The sequence below is a fragment of the Sus scrofa genome, chromosome 13 (genome assembly GCF_054392235.1).
Source record: "Sus scrofa isolate SSC_HxYL_T2T_F1_AM1 chromosome 13, Sscrofa_HxYL_maternal_Yorkshire_Landrace_v2.0, whole genome shotgun sequence".
Classification (NCBI taxonomy): Eukaryota; Metazoa; Chordata; class Mammalia; order Artiodactyla; family Suidae; genus Sus; species Sus scrofa.
Window position 1 is genome coordinate 146,095,585 of NC_139395.1, and position 16,187 is coordinate 146,111,771.

The 16,187-nt window shown below is 51.9% G+C and overlaps 1 protein-coding gene across 1 annotated transcript; it reads right to left on the reverse strand.

Annotated features, from left to right (window-relative positions):
• Positions 1-1,051: 1,051 nt before the first annotated feature.
• On the reverse strand, positions 1,052-15,217 carry LRRC15 (leucine rich repeat containing 15). The gene is made up of 2 exons (XM_021070067.2): positions 15,130-15,217; positions 1,052-6,195 (listed from the first exon to the last, which is right to left on the reverse strand). Exon 2 carries the CDS (start codon positions 6,188-6,190, stop codon positions 4,445-4,447), a length of 1,746 nt encoding a protein of 581 aa, XP_020925726.2. The 5' UTR covers positions 6,191-6,195; positions 15,130-15,217; the 3' UTR covers positions 1,052-4,444.
• Between the last annotated feature and the right edge of the window lie 970 nt (positions 15,218-16,187).

Sequence of the window (16,187 nt, forward strand, 5' to 3'; positions counted from 1 at the left end):
CAGGAACTCCAGTTTTTCCCTATGTCTTGATCTTATTTTCTTCATCTATAAAATGGGTTGAACCTGAATATTCTTAAGGCCCCTTTTGGAACCTTATAGGTTATAGGCCTATAACCTATAGACATCACTGCTTATTTCATTTTTGGGGCCCCACTCACTTTCTAAAGTCCTTTCCCAGCCCATAATCTGGTCTCTGCCAGAGGCTGTCCAGGTGTGCCTTGCACTCCTGTGACAAGAATTTCCTCAACAGTGAAATCCCCCAGGCAAGACACACAGAGAGCTCGCATATGTCCTGTGTATACCATTTATTGTTGATTCTGTACACCAAATCTGTTACAAGCAGCATCCAGCAAAGACGGACCCCCGACCTGGCCCACCAGGGCTCACACTCTATAAAACCCCAGGGGGCCTAGAAAGCTCTAAATGCGTCGCCTAGCACCTGGGACCATTTGCAATGATTCTCTAAATGAGGCAAAATCTACTTTTTGACAGCAGCACGAAGGCAACAACCGGCTGGTGAGAACAATCTCTCCTTAGGTGCTGGTCAAACCTTGGAGGGGAGGAGGTTAGCCTGGAGGAGTCCCCCCACCCACCCTCTCTGAACCACAGCAACAGCCTCCTCCCCAAGACCACCACCGCCTCCCCAGCAACCCCGGTTCAGTTCTGCGTAATTCATAGCTAAAGCCTGGCCTAATGCCCACGTCTGTTTAGCAACTTTCGTTATCTAGCTCTCTCTAGCTGTTTGTCCTCCAAAAGCTTCCTGAGTTTGGAAATATTTCCTGGCGCTGCACGACAATGACAGCTGAAAGATGGTGACAATCGTGTTGTTGCCCCGAAGAGGTCTGAGCACTGTGTGGTGCCTTTCATTTCTAATGAGGAGGAACAAGATATATATAACCCAACAGTTCCCCGGAAAGAAGCTAGGTTTTCTTTAATGGATGGATGAGTTTAATTTGTTTCCTATGTTTAGGAAGCTCTGGATCCACACAGTACCAGGTGAGGTTCCAATGGCTACAGATATGGGGAGCAACAGAAAATAACTCGCATTATCTTTGGTTTAATGATGAAAGCCCAGGACAGGCCACAAGGTCTTGTACAAAGTTTGAAGAGAGACGAAAACCCACAGCCTATTGAACAACGTTGCAGAAGAACAAGAGGTTTTCAACCCTCTCACAAGGGGATAGGTAAGGGTACCACTCATGCACAAAGGAGTTGTAAGCGTTAAAAAGAACATGCCTGCTAAGTGCTTTGAAGGTCACCTATGCACAACAAGCATTTTTTAAAAACAGTGGTTCTTTCTTTTTTTTTTTTTTTTTTTTGCTGCACCCATGGCATGAGAAGTTCCAGGGCTAGGGATCAAACCTGAGCCATAGCAGTGACAACGCCAGGTCCTTAACCTGCTGAGCCACCAGGGAACTCCCTAAACTGGCTTTTATTATCTTTCCTCCAACACTGACCGTCCACTCCCAGTGGAAGCAAGGAGAGCTAGAAGCCAGTGAGCAAAAGGGGAAAATGAACTCAACTTCTGGGGGACCAAAGAGCTAACTCCAGCCATAAGAAATGGGCAAGCACATCATCCTATGGGCAAGGAAACTCCACCCACCTTTTCTGGCTCCTGCCCAAACAATGTGGTTCAGAGAGACCAAAAGCCCTGCCAAAGAAGAGGCAGCCCAGCAGTTCTCTCTGGCCCATTCTGATGGGAGAAAGGAACAGGCCAGCTCAGAAGATGAGGTAAAGGCTCCCCCACCCCCACCCAGGATGCTCCTGGGGTGAGTCATCTGAGGACAGCTGCCCTCCAACCAGCCTTTGGCTGGAGACACATGTTGGTACCTAGGCCAGAAAAGAAGCCTTTCCAAGGTCCTGGCCAAGGCCATCGATACCCAGGAGTTCTGGGTTCAGATTGGCAGGGCACACAGGATGAAGAGGACTCCTTCCTCCTCTCTCTGCCACCCTTGACCCCCCTGTCCCCTCACACAATGTGATGCAGGAGCCTCCCCACAAGCAGCACCTTGGAGGAATGCAGGGCCAAACCATGCTTCCTGACTGGAGGAGAGCGGGCCAGGCTCACCTTTGGGCCTCTGGATTAAGGAGACAGGACACCCCCTGTGGAATGATACCCATGAAGCTCTGGGCTCACTTCCTTTTGGATCCTGGCAAGCCTTGGTACACGTCCGCCAGTTGCTATAAATATTTTGAAAACGTTTTGGAGACAGACCCAGATTTCCCTTGGGGAGATGATGCCTTTCACCCCTAACAGGCCCCTTCTCTCCCAGATTCCTTGGGACAGAGAGTAAAAACTATAAAATGCACAAGTTCTTACACACAACCGTTTTGGACTCTTTGTGCAGGACCATCAGCATCACGGGTGTTAAGGCCCCGGGGATTTGTTATTTGTTTCCTGGGCCAGAGGGAACTAGTAAGGGCCAGTCAGGATTGACAGGAGATTTCCAAATTCCTATGTGTTGGCTGAAGCTCTTTCCTGGACAGACACAGACACCTAAAATTCCCCATCTCACTGCTTCTACATCTGAACTGGTAGACCAGTTGTCTAAAGACATGCATTGTCATTGGTGTACTTTCTTTACCAGGGTAAATAGATATGCAGCAGGAAGGGAAGCAAGGGCAGGTGTTCGTGTGACTACAACTCTGGACCAAAGAACTCAACACGTGGACCTGGACCACAGCCAGGGAGGAGCTGCGGAGAGGGCCTTGATCCAGGGTGAACTCTCTACATACCCTGATGCTGCCCGCTGCATCTGAGAATGCTGACGTTCAGTTTCTAGCTGATTGTGATGTTTTACCATGACATTAGAGGGTTTGCTGGGTTCCCTTACACTTGGCTGTCCAATTAAACGATCTCATCTCTGAGCTATTTCACTTCCCCCAAATGGAGAGTGAAAATCAAAAACAGATATAGACACATCATGCCCATAAAAGGCCCAGGCAGATGACTCTCCAGTGAGCAACAGACAGCTTGTTGCAAGGCTCTGGTGTGTGGTTGCATGGACTTCTCTAGTTGAGATGCTTCTGACCTGGCAAGTCTGAGGACCTAAAGGTCTGGTATTCAATTCAACCCCCTGTCCAGGCCAGAATGTATGCATGTCTCCTCCTCCAGCCTTGGCAGCTGGGCCTTTTCAAAGGCTGGCTGGGGTGTCAGGGTAGGAAGGGCAGGGAGGGTCCCATCCTGATTCATGGGGAGCCAGTTCCCACGTAAGTCCATGCCACCTCCACAAACTCCAATCTTCTCCAGTAAAAGGTTGGGATGGAGGATCCTGGCGATGTCTTGTTTCTTAAACAGGGTGCCGATTACATGGCTGTGTACAGTTTGCGCAAATCCATCAAACCATATACTATCGTGCTCCCACTTTTCTGCCATACAAAGTTAAAAGGAATGTACATGTGTATGTGTGATTGGGTCACCCTGCTGTACACTAGAAAATTGACAGAACACTGTAAACCAGCTATAATGGAAAAAAATCAAAAACAAAACAAAACAAAACAAAACAAAAAAACAAAAAAACCAACCAAAGTTAAAAGAGAAAAACTCTGGGAGTGAACACAAGGATCCCCCTTGCTTTCCCCACCCAGTACCAGTAGACTGATTTTAATGTTTTTAGGGAGTCAGAATTTCTACACAACTTTATTCCTTAAAGGGCTAAAATTTACAAATCAAATCTGCTGCAGTTTGGGAATATCATTCTCTAAGAGGCTGAACCTGTTGTACCAGTGCCTGTCTTCCTTTTCCAGATTAAAAAAAAAAAAAAAAAAAAAAAACGCAAGAGAGACGTTGATGATGGCACTACCTCCAGGAGCTGAGCAGCCTCTTTTTTCCCTTCTCTCTTTCATAGCATCCTGAAAGCCGGGGCATTTGGCAGTTCTTAAGAGATCAGCTGAATGGTTTGAAGCCTTCTTTGAGGAGAGACGTCCCCTTGCCTTCAGGAGCAAGAAATGAAAGGAGACCTTTTATTTGATGGGACAGGGTAGAGCTATGCCACAAACAAGAGGAAGAAAGAGGGGAGGTCAATTTACATCATACTTAGGAGAGGGGTGGTCCCGGTGGAGAACTATTCCCACAAAATGGACAGGTGTGTCATAATTGTGTCTATAGAGACTGGCAGGGGTGCGGGTACAGGGAAGGTGGTTCTTGGAGGAGAGCTGGTGAGGCTTTGGAGGAGAGGCCTTCTTGGAGGAAGCCCAGGGGTGTGAATTGGAAACCCTGCAAGGTTTTAGCCAAGGCCAGTCCAATCTTCCTAATGGTAAGGAGATTCTGCAAGAACCTCTTCTAAAGGAGAACCAGGCAGGTCAGGAAAAGGTGGGGGTGTCTTTTGCTCGGGGACCAGAGAGAAGAACAAGGGATGGCTCTATGGGCCGAGGGATGGAGTGATGAAGTCCTGGATTCTCTGGTGGTCCCACCATTCCCCAGCCCTGCCTCCAGCCTGCCTCTCTAACACTCATTGGGTGCCTTCATCTGCATCAGAACGGCATGGCTCCTCTTCTTGCAGCAGCAGCAGCAGATGCAGGCAGCCAGGGAACAGGCCAGGGCAATGATGCCAATGACAATGGCGGCAATGGCCAGCCCTCTCTGGGCTGGGGTCATGCTCCGGGAATCCGTGACCCCAATGGTGGTCAGATCAGTGTAGTCTGACATGGTGCTGGTGAAGTCAGTGGCGGAGGAGACGGAGGTGGTGTCAGTGTAGCTGGATGTGTCCGGGTACTGCGATGTGTCTGGGTGGCTGGGCACCTCGGGGGTCACTGGGCCCTGGACACTGGGGATAGCGACACTGATGCTGATGATGATGAGGGACTGGCCTCGGACACTGGCTGGGCTGAAACACACCGGGAGGGTGTCCGTCCCCAGCCGGGCCCTGTTAAGCAGAAGCCAATTGTGGAGCGGAAGGATGTCTGAGTCACACCTCCAGGGGTTGTCATAGAGCCGCAGCTCGCACAGCTTCCCCAGGTGATCAAAGATGCCCAAGGGCAGGTTCTCCAGCTGGTTGTTCTGCAGCTGGATGGTCATGAGGTCGTTGACATTGGCGAAGATGTTCCCCGGGAGCTGTCTGAGGCGGTTGTTCTGCAGGGAGATGTTCTGCAGGTTGGTTAACATGCGGAAGACGTTCCCGTCCAGCTCCTGCAGCGCGTTGGTGTGGAGCGACAGCTCCTGCAGCTCCACCAGCCCATTGAAGGCATCGGGGGAGATGTAGCTGATCTGGTTGCGGCTGAGGATCAGGACCTGCAACTGGCGAAGGCTGCTGAAGACATTGTCCGGGAGGGAGGTGATGTGGTTGTCGTAAAGCCAAAGCTCTCGCAGGTTGTGCATGGGTCCAAAGATGCCTGGGGAGAGCTCCTTCAGGGAATTCCCGAAGAGCGTGAGCCTGTTGAGCTGGGGCAGCTGCATGAAGATGCCGGGGGGCAGCTGGGAGATGTGGTTGTTGGACAGGTAGAGCCTCTGGAGGTTCCGGTTGTTGTGGAAGAGGCCGGGGGGCAGCATGCCAATCTGGTTCTGCTGCAGGGCCAGCTCCTGGAGGTTGCCAAGCCCATCAAAACAGCCCATGGGGAGGTCCGAGAGCCTGTTCTCATACAGCCGGAGGACCTGGAGGTTCCCCAGGCGCTGGAAGACCCTGGGTGAGAGGTGGGTGAGGCTATTCTTGCCCAGGTTGAGCTTGGTGAGACCCACCAGGTGGTCAAAGACCCCATCAGGGATGTACTCCAGGTGGTTGCCATGCAGCTGCAGCTCCTTGAGGTTGCTGAACTGGGAGAAGTGGGCCGGCTGGATCTGCACCAGCTGGTTGCTGGACAGAAGGAGGGACTCGAGGTTGTCCAGGCCCTGGAAGAGGCCAACGGGCAGGACCTGAAGCTTGTTGTTGGCGAGGCTGAGGTAGCGCAGCGAGCCCAGGTTGCGGAAGGCCCCGGGCATGATGTGGGACAGCTCGTTCTTCTCAATCCTCAGGGCGATCAGGGCTGAGATGTTGAGGAACGGAGACTCGTTGAGCTCGGTGATGTGCGTGTTCAGGATCTGCAGGCTCATGGCGTTCCAGGGCAGCGGGGTGGGCACCGCCACGATGCGTGCCCCGATGCACTCCACCTGGGAGGCCCTGGAGCAGGTACATTCACTAGGGCAGCCATAGTAGGCCAAGCCCGCAGCCCAGACTTGGCAGCCCACCAGCAAAAGGAGATAATGTTTCAGTGGCATGGCCTCTGAAAAAGGAGAGAGAGCACACGGTCAGGGCTGCCTCACCGACACTGCCGCTGTCTGTAAGCCAACGCCAGCCTTGGGCACCAGACCCTGGCTTGCCTTTGAAGCCCATCACCACCTACTCACCTCATGCTCCCTGCGGTCTGCTCTGCAAGCCCCTTCGCCTTCCCCCATGTCTGCCTACTTCTCTGCTTTTGCCCAAGCCATTCTTGCCACCTCAAGGGCTCGTCATCCTCATCCAAAGCTCTCCCACATGCCTAAGTCTAGCGCAAAGGCAATCACCTCTGGGAGGCTTTCCTGGCTTCCATGAGTGTGCATTAGTTATCCTCCCATGCAGGTGGTCTTCCCAACCGCCTCCGTGGCCCAGGCCACAGCGGCCACAGACGGCATGCACTGTGTTCCCATCCATCTCCTTCAGTAGCCAATAGGTTGGCGAGGGCATCATGTCCCAGCCCTATGAGTCCCTCAAGTCAGGAACAGTCTCTCTCTCTCTCTCTTTTTTTTTTTTTTTTTTTTTTTTTTGCCTTTTATAGGGCCGCTCCCCCCCCCACCCCCCCGGCATATGGAGATTCCCAGGCTAGGGGTCGAATCAGAGCTGTAGCCACCAGTCTACGCCAGAGCCACAGCAATGCCAGATCCGAGCCACATCTGTGACCTACATCACAGCTCATGGCAACACTGGATCCTTAACCCACTGAGCGAGGCCAGGGATCAAACCCGCCACCTCATGGTTCTTAGTCGGATTCGTTAACCACTGAGCCACAGCAGGAACTCCAGGAACAGTATCTTATCCATCCCTGTGTCCCTCATAGCACCTAGACTTGCTGATTGAACACAGCTTCCTTGGGAGGAGCAGCTAGGAAAGGAGAAATACACAGGGCCAGAACCTGGGGGAAGATGCTAAAGCTACCAACACGGAGGCCTGCTGCGCGGAGCAGCAGCAGCAGCCAGCAGAGGTGGGACCCCACTGAGATCTGGTGGGAAAGGCTGCAGGGAAGCTCAGCTTCTCCTCTCTGGCCAGCCCAGGCCCATTGCTGCCACCACCAACCTGCAGCCCCCCCCCCCACTGCCCCCCACCGCCCCATGTTAACCCTTTCATGGATGCTTCATCTAGGTTTAATCCAAAGCACCTTTCCAATGAAAGGAAATTAGCTGCACCACCTCCTGTCTCACTGGAAGGCACTGCTGTGGGTCAGCCCATGTCTGGGATCTGCCTTCTGGGTACTAGTCCCAGTTCTCAGAAGAAACATTGAGTGACCTGGAGTAAGTCCCAGGACAATGAGGATGTACGTGGAACTGAAAGGTGGTAGGTCCCCATGCGCCCACAGACACGGTGCTGATCTGGGCATGGAGCCAAAGTCATGAAAGCATTGGTGTTTGAGGTCAGGTCTATAAAACGTATAGATGGTGGGGACATGGGGTGTCAGGTGGGGACTGGGCCCTACCAGATCATGTAAGGACCATGAACTAGCTGTTTGATCTCGAATCAAGCTTGAGGCCTCCAGGCTGAGCTTCCTTAAGTGAGGGTGGTAACTTCCGCCTGAGCACATGGGAGAAGGGCTGTGAGGGTGTTCTGTGCAGCGCTGAGCAAATGTGTGAACAGGTGTCATGCTCATCCGCATCGCAGCCCTTGTGGACCCCTGGATGCAGGAAGGCCTCTAAGTGCTTTTTCTCCTGGCATTCTTAGCTAAGGGACTCAGAATTTCTGTGTACATATAGAGCGTCCGTAACTTTAAAGGGGTCCCTAACTCCGAAGGGTTAAGAACGTCTGGTCATACTTTCCTGTCATTTTATAGGGATGCAGAAAGCAGGAAAACTGAGGCTCAGAGCTTAAAGCCCGGATCTCCAGATTCCTAGATGAGAACTTGAGTGTTAATTCAGTGTCTCTCCTTTTAATGAGCAAAAGTCCTGAGTCAGAGGAAGGAATGTCCAATGATGGCTTATAAGACACAAACTGGCTGGGTGGAGAAGGTATTTCTCTGGCCTCTCTTTGTTCTTCTGAACCCAGGGCGTCCTGAGTCTGGCCCATAACCCAGAATCATCCAGGCTGCCCAACCTGGTCTCAACTCAGTGCACCCTTTCCCTGCCTCCCCAGCAAGCTTACTCTGAGGAGAGAACCCAAGTTCACCCCCCACCCACCCAGATCTTGATCATTCCCTTATTCATGGTCCATCCAAGTCCTGACCTGCTGTACTTTCACATCAAAGACTCAAGTAAGAATGTAGAACTGCGGAGAAATGAAAGAAAAATAACAACTTGACCGATGGAGTCTGAATGCAAAGGAAGGGGACCAGATTAAGCTATGCACACATCTAAAAGGATGAACTTGTATAGACAAATGTCAGACCTGAACTTGAGAGCATAAAATGAACAGCCCAGACAGGGGACACAGAAAAAGTGACTTACCATCCATCCCCAGAGAAAGGCTTAGGGCTTTTTATTGATGGTAACAAAGAAAGGAGACTGCTCCCACAAGCTAATGTGATCTTAGATTGCATTAATAGAAGTATCAAGTGTGGAACAAAAGAAGTGATAGTGTGGGAGTTCCCATTTTGGCTCAGTAGTAATGAACCCAACTAGAATCCAAGAGGATACAGGTTCGATCCCTGGCCTCAATCAGTGGGTTAAGGATCCGGTGTTGCCATGAGCCGTGGTGTAAGTTGACGATGATGCGGCTCAGATCTGGCATTGCTGTGGCTGTGGTACAGGGCAGCAGCTATAGCTCTGATTTGACCCCCAGCCTGAGAACACCTAGGTGCTGCAGAAAACGAAAAAACTAAAAAGAAGGAAGGAAGGAAGGAAGAAAAAGAAAGAAAGAAAGAAAGAGAAAGGAAGGAAGGAAGAATGGAAGGGAGAGAGAGAGAGAAAGAAAGAAAGAAAGAAAGAAAGAAAGAAAGAAAGAAAGAAAGAAAGAAAGAAAGAGAAAGGAAGGAAGGAAGGATGGAAGGGAGAGAGAGAGAGAAAGAAAGAAAGAGAGAAAGAAAGGAAAGGAAGAAAGAAGGAAAGGAAGAAGGAAAAAAGGAAAGAAGGAAGGAAAGAAAGAAAGAAAGAAAGAAAGAAAGAAAGAAAGAAAGAAAGAAAGAAAAAGGAAGGAAGGGAGAGAGAGAGAGAAAGAAAGAAAGAAAGAAAGAAAGGGAAAAAGAAATGGAAGGAAGAAGGAAAAAAGGAAAGAAGGAAGGAAGGAAGGAAAGAAAGAGAGAGAGAAAGAAAGGAAGTAAGAAAGAAGGAAAGGAAGAAGGAAAAAAGGAAAGAAGGAAGGAAGGAAGGAAGGAAGGAAAGAAAGAAAGAAAGAAAGAAAGAAAGAAAGAAAGAAAGAAAGAAAGAAAGAAAGGAAGGAAGGAAGGAAGGAAGGAAGGAAGGAAGGAAGGAAGGAAGGAAGGAAGGAAGGAAGGGAGGGGAGGTGATAGTCTTACTCCACACCACCCTTATGGGTCTACATCCATAATGCTATTCTCAGTTTCACCCTGAATTTCAAGAAAGTCAATGACAAAAGGGGCTCTTGAAGGCCTTCTAGAGAATGGTAACCAGATGCAGAAACCAGAGCATCTGCGCATCCATTGAAGGAACTGTAGATGAACAGCCAGAAGGAGAGAAGATGTGGAGAGCCTGCAAGTGTGGTCTTAGCACAGAGGAAGGCCGGCTCTGGGATAAAGAAAGCAGCCTTACTCAGTGTGGCTCCCAAGGTCAAAACTAGTGTACAGAAGCTTCGGTTCACTACCAAAGAGAGCGTGTCCAAATCAGAATGGACAGCCGCCTGAGGTAGTAAGCTCCCCATCACTGAAATTTATGATGTCAGAAATGAGCATCTGAAACTGAGCAACTACTTGGTAAGGAAGCTGGAGAGAGGCTTCCTCTACCTGTCAGGCTATCAGATTAGATGACAACTGATGTCCTGTCCATCCCTAGGATTTTAGGAGTCTAAGGCTGAGTCCTGGAGCAAGGATATGAGATCCATCTACCTGGACAATGGTGCCTGTGTTCCCAGGGGGTTTGTGGCGACAGGTGTGGGCATTCGCCCACCCCCTTGATTTATTTGCGCGAGAGAGATCTAACCCCTGGATGGACTTACCAAAGCTGAAGGATGGCTCCTGGTGATGAGCCATTTAGGACTTATTTTTAATGTATATTCTAATGCCAGAATGCTTCCCAATGATGTGGTACCCAAGTATTAGAGACAAAAGTGCCCATGACCTGGCAATCCCAGGACAGTCTCTGTCAAGTTCCCCCTTCTATCATGAGGGTGTGGGGCAAAATACCCTCTGAAGACCCATCTCAGGCCTCTCCAAGTTTGCACTCCCCAGCTGGGGAGGGGGCATCAAGCCAGCCCCAGGCAGGGCCCAGGGCCAGGGGAGTGTGCCTCATGGCCTGGAAAGAGGAGAAGGAAGAAGATGAATCCCTTATGGGAACAGAGCCACTGTTGTTTCAAATGGACCACACTCAGCTTGACAAATATTGCAAGAATTTGCAGATTTTCCTTTTTATATATTCTCACGCCTGCAGAGCCCATCCCAGCACCACATGCACTGGTTTCCTACTTTCCAGCACTTGTCACTGCCACAGCTGGCACTGATGGCTCGAAAGGCCCTCCAGAGAGCCCCTCTCAAGCCTAGTTGCAGAGCCTGTGGGGGAGGGAGGGGCCGCAGAAGCAGGGCTGGGGAGCCAGCCGGGCCCTTGAACTTCTAGCAAGTGTGGCAGGCATATACGGTGGCCCGAGGCCCTCAAGAGCCCAGCACACAGCAGCCTAATAGCCCACGCTGCCTAGTGCCGCTTGGCAGCGGTGACAAATGCCAGTTAAAGACCCACGAAGCTGCCCTAATTACACCCTCCTCCTCCAGGCGGTCTGACGCGTCCTCAGTCACTGCAGCGACTTGGTCCGGCCCCTGTCCTGGGAGAGGGCGCAGCCTGGCGTCTGTCGCTGGCCCAGAGAGTTCATCGAGCCGGCAGACACACAGCAGGACAGACAGACAGCTCACCTGGACACTCTGATGCAGTCCCTCCCCAGGACTGGAAGCACTCAGACCAGGCACTCTGGCTCCGGATCTCTTTGGCAAGAACTGCCTGTGACTCACGGGCAAACACATAATTAGCCTCGAAGCCCTGGGCTTTGTCGGTTGGTGGGTTGGGACTTTGGGTTTAATACCATCATTCCCAGTCCCTAAACACGAGGTTTCCTGGGAGGAGACGCCTTCTTACTTCAATGCCACGGAGCAAAGCTTCTGGAAGGCACCTCGGAGACAAAGGTGCTACACTGTCTGAATGCTAAGCTGGAGTGTGAGTTTAGGTAAATTCTCCAGGCCTCAGTTTCCCCTCCCGTAAAGACTCCCAAGGGCTCTCGGCAGCACTGACATCTTACCAGAGACAGAAAGGAGATTTGGCCTGAAGCCCCGCCATCCCCACTGTTCCCTGTAGGTCACGTGGAACCGCCAGCAGTGTCACCTCCATACCGAGGCTTGAGGACCTTATTCCCATGGTCTCAGGCCCATCTTGTTTCAAAAGTTTTCCAGGCAGAGCAACCCCTGCTTGTTCATCAGCTCATCTTCGCGTGGCCAATAGCCATTTCATGGATGGGAAAGCTGAGAGGAGCCTTAGGGAGCCTCTGGTCCCGCCCCCTCCCAGTGCACCCAGGGAAACCAAGGCCCGGACAGCAGTTCTCCTGCCCTGACCTGTGCTGTCCGCACACAGAGCAGGCCTCCTCTGCACTGAGATGCTGCCCCATCCACTGAGGGAGATGCCAGGCCGGCACTGTGGTGTCTCCCCCACACACGGCCAGTGTCCGCCTCAATCAAACACCATTCTGTCTGCGGTCCAATGGGTCCCAAGTTCATTGTCTGACTAAGAGGCTCAGTGCATCCCTACCTCCCCCACTCGCTGAAAAGGGGTAACCACCATCCGCCACCTGCCAACCATCAGTACCTAAACATCACCTGGAAGTGCCTGGGAAGCTTGCTTAATAAAACAGACCTCACAGAACTGCAGCAGTGAGGATTCAATGAGTTAATGCATGTAAAGCACTCGGACTTGGTCTTAACCCCAAACAAGTATTATTCATCCTGCTATTAAATAAAATCAGAATCTCTGGAGGCTCCACTCACAGAGATTCTGATCCCCGGGTTGAGAGTTGGGGAGGGGTGGGGGCGGGTGGTGGCCCAGGACCCTGCATGTTGAACACATTCCTCAAGTGACTCAGATGCAGGGGTCCACAGCCCACCCTCGGAAGCATCAGTTGAGGCCTAGACCACCTGGGACGCCACGTTCCTGACCCATGTCATTTACTGTCAAGGCAGCAAGACTGTACCCTGGATCGAGGAAGCTGAAGGTCAGGCCATAGACCTGGTCCAGCCCCTCTATCACTATTTCCTTCAGTGGCCTTTTCTCCATCCTTGTCAGACATCTGGGGTTTGTGCTAAGTTGAGCAGCAGCAGAGGCTGCTCCCTGAGCAGCACTTGAGGCCCAGGGCCTTAGACATCCTGGTCTGACCATCTGGTCCTTTTGTAACTGGAAAAACGAAGGGGTCCAGAGGGAGGACTGGCATCGCAGACAGTCAGCGGAAGATTCCAGATACCCAGATCAGGCCTCTACCTAACCGTAGAGCTTGGGGACCCCCCGAACCCCATCATGAGTCTTCAGGACCTTGTCAACCATACATCTGGCAGTGCCTGGAAGCGGGCAAGAGGTGGCTTCCCTCTCTCCATCCTAAAATGAGGGCTCATCTACAATCCGCCCTGCAGCTGCCCAGCATGATGAGTCAAGCTCGAGTGCCTCTCCCAAATCCCAGCATGCATGGTTTCAGGGATGTTCTACCTCGAGGCTGCTCTGATGCTCATGTTTTCTCAATTGCACCTGAGCTGCCTGAAGGAGTGAAGGGAAGGAACGGAAGAGGTCACAGAAGCGGCTGATCCCAGCATTTCAACATCCAGCCCGGTTCAGGGCTCTTTCCATGAGGAAAGCTCTACCCGAAACACATCCTGAAGCCCCAAGAGAAGCGGGGTCACCCTCCCCAACCCCGCCTATGCCCCATGGTTGACTCCATCTTTCCTGGGCCCATCGAAGTCAAAATAGGGTTCATTTGTTTAAAAAAGAAAATGAGTAAGAAAAAGCAAGTCCTTTCCAACCCCAGGGTTTGGGGAGGTAGGGTTTCCTGCAGAGGCCAGAACAGGGCTGTAATTAGCTGGGCGGAAATGGCAGGAGATACTGACAAACTTGCCAGCAGAGCAGGGAGATGCCCCCACTTGGGGCTCTTACTTTAAAGCCATGGGCTACAGCCCCCTTCTCAGGACCACACCTGGGGGGCCCAACTCAGATAGAAAAGGATCGGCCCCCCCCATCAAAGCATCTTGAAAGAGATTCCTAAATCTTAGGTCCCAGAAGCCCAAGGGGACAGTGAAACCCGCAGCTGAAGTCAAGCTTTTGAGGCCAGGATTTAGGGACACAAATTGCCATGTGTAATCACAGCCCTCGGAGTGTTTGTCAGGGAACGGCGGCAGGACCAAGTTGGAACAGCTTCTCTCTCAGGTCCCCTTCCTCTTCCACATCTGGATCTACCCCCACTTGCGCCCCACCACGCCCTCCATTTATTGAGCCCCATTGATGATCCCCTGAACCCTATCATGAGGCACACTGTCCAGGTAGTGTGCCCAGCCCTGGGAGAGCCTGCTGTCTTCTTTCTGCAAAGTCTCTTTAGAACCCATCCCCGGCCCTGACCTTGATCACGTACTTGTCTCCTTTCTGCAGAATCTGCCCTGCTGACTCAAGACCACAGGCAAATGGGACTGCCTGGTCCTGGATGTACCCCAGATGTTCAATCAAGGCAGAATGTAAGAAGTGACAGGCATTAGAGAATTTCTAAATGGCAGAAATCAGTGGCACCAACACTGGCTGAAATACTGTGATACGATCCTAAAGGAGAAGCTAGAGAGTGACAGATGGACATCCAGCACCTTCAGCCTGAATGATGTTGTGTCACAGGAGAGAGTCGCAACCTGCCCTGAGGCCACACCTTTGACCCTGGAGGTAGATGGGCTCTCTCACCCTTGGCATGGGTTAGAAACTCTAGAAAAGTTCGGCTTTTCCACAGTTGGTTCCTTGGCCCTGCTCCTGTCTCTGCCTTTGAGCTGGGGAGCTGGTCAAGGTACAACGGTCACAGTTTTAAATACAAATTCCCCTTATGGTGAAGCCATCTCCGGCCCTGACTCTGCCTGTCCACAGCCAGCAGCTAAGGCAGCCAAGCCCCATGGTCTAATTGGCCAGAGGGGAAAGCTGCCAGAATGGGGCCGCCCAAGCCACACACAAACTTAGAATCTGAAACAACCCCGAGCCCACAGCTGAATTCCAAACTGCAAATCCAACCCAGGCACCGGCACAGCTGCTAAAGCTGCATTTGTAGCAACTCTAAGTCAGTCTATGAAGAGAGTACAGCTCTCTAACCCAGGAAACCTCCATCTGTCCTGGACAGACCTAAACGCAAGACAGGCCACTGGTGGCTGCTGTAGTAAATGCTGGGGCAGAGAACCTTGGTTCAAAGAACCTGAATCTTAAAAAGAGAGACTCTTCTCCCAGTGGAGCTGGTATCCTGAAAGAGGTAAACTCCTGGGTAACTGCTGTGATAATTTAGTCAACTTGCAATGCATCCTGCAGGTCTAAAACTTCTTCGCATCCCAGGTCGACATCAGGGCTGCGTCAGGGCCAGAGGTTCCAGAGGCTGGTCCAGAATCCGCAGAGAGGGGCTGTGGCCGCAGGCGCCTGGGCAGCATGGGGTGGGGCCACGCGCCCCTCCAACACAGGCTCCACTGGCTGGGTTCCTAACCGGGCCAGCCCTGCCCCTTCTGGACTCTCATCCCTGGGGAGCGGGGTCAGCAGAAAAGAAGGGACGGGATAGCCGGGTCCTTCCAGGCCGGTGGGAGGGAGGGAGGAGGCAGGAGGCCGGCCCGCCTACTTACCAGCAGCTCGGCGCCCGCCCGCCTGCCGTCGACCAGAGGGAGCCGGAGTGGAAGAAGACGAGGGACGGCTCAAGGCTGCAGCATGAGTGCGGCTCGCCGGGCGCTCCCGGTATTTAAGGGATGCCTCGCGTGAGTCACCGCCAGGGGCAGTGTCGGCGCGGTAGCGGGGAGGGGCACGCGCGCCCCTGCAGCACCCCGACGTGCGAGGACAGAGGGCACCAGACATACAGGCAAGCCTGCGCGCAGCGGAAGGGGCTTCCTTCTGCCAGTGTGTTTGTTTGGTTTGGTTTTTTCGTTTTTTGATTTTAAGAACGCATTTTCCACTTTTCTCTTTTCTTCCAGTGTTTCTTTTGGACTCTCTCTGCCTTGGCCACTGCGGTTCCAGAAAAGAGCTCTGTCTCTAGAAAAGGCATCCGTTCTTTTTCCTATGAAACTTTTTATTTGGAAGTAATTTCAAATTCACAGAACAATGGCAAGAATAACACAAGGAACACTCTTATCTGCTTAACCCAATGCACGTGTTAACATTTTGGAAAATGTCCAAGGAAAGATAAAGTTACCCCCATGCAGTCCTTCCTAAAAACAATGTTCAATTCCCTTCTGACATCAGCCTCTGTCCCCTCACTGTCCCCTCCCAGAAGTGGGTACACACAGCAGTCCAGGGGCATATCTGGGCATGAGGGGCTGCCTGTGCCAGGCATGTCTGCCTGGGAGTTAGCGTCCTGGTGCCCCCGTGGAAGATAAATCATTTCTACTCATGGCATCACCAAGAGGGCCTGGGAAGGGGAGAAAGAAGTAATGGTAGGAGGGGCAGGGAGGCTGTTAAACCTCAGCTTCTCCGAGGTGGAGCCTCAACAAGGACTAAGCCACCTGCCCTCCCCTGGCTCAGTTTACCCTCTCAGCCAGGTGGGGAGAGTGATATTTACACACCGTGCTCATCCGAGGCCGAGAGCCTTAATTAATGTTTGCACAGTGCTTTGAGAGCTGTGATGAAAGGAAGACATAAAAGTGCGTAGTGTTATTACTGAAATAGTCATTTGGGTGGCTTGCCATCGTCA

Bases quoted from the DNA above. Each gene is read 5' to 3' on its own strand.
- LRRC15 (XM_021070067.2), bottom strand. From the start codon at position 6,190: ATGCCACTGAAACATTATCTCCTTTTGCTGGTGGGCTGCCAAGTCTGG.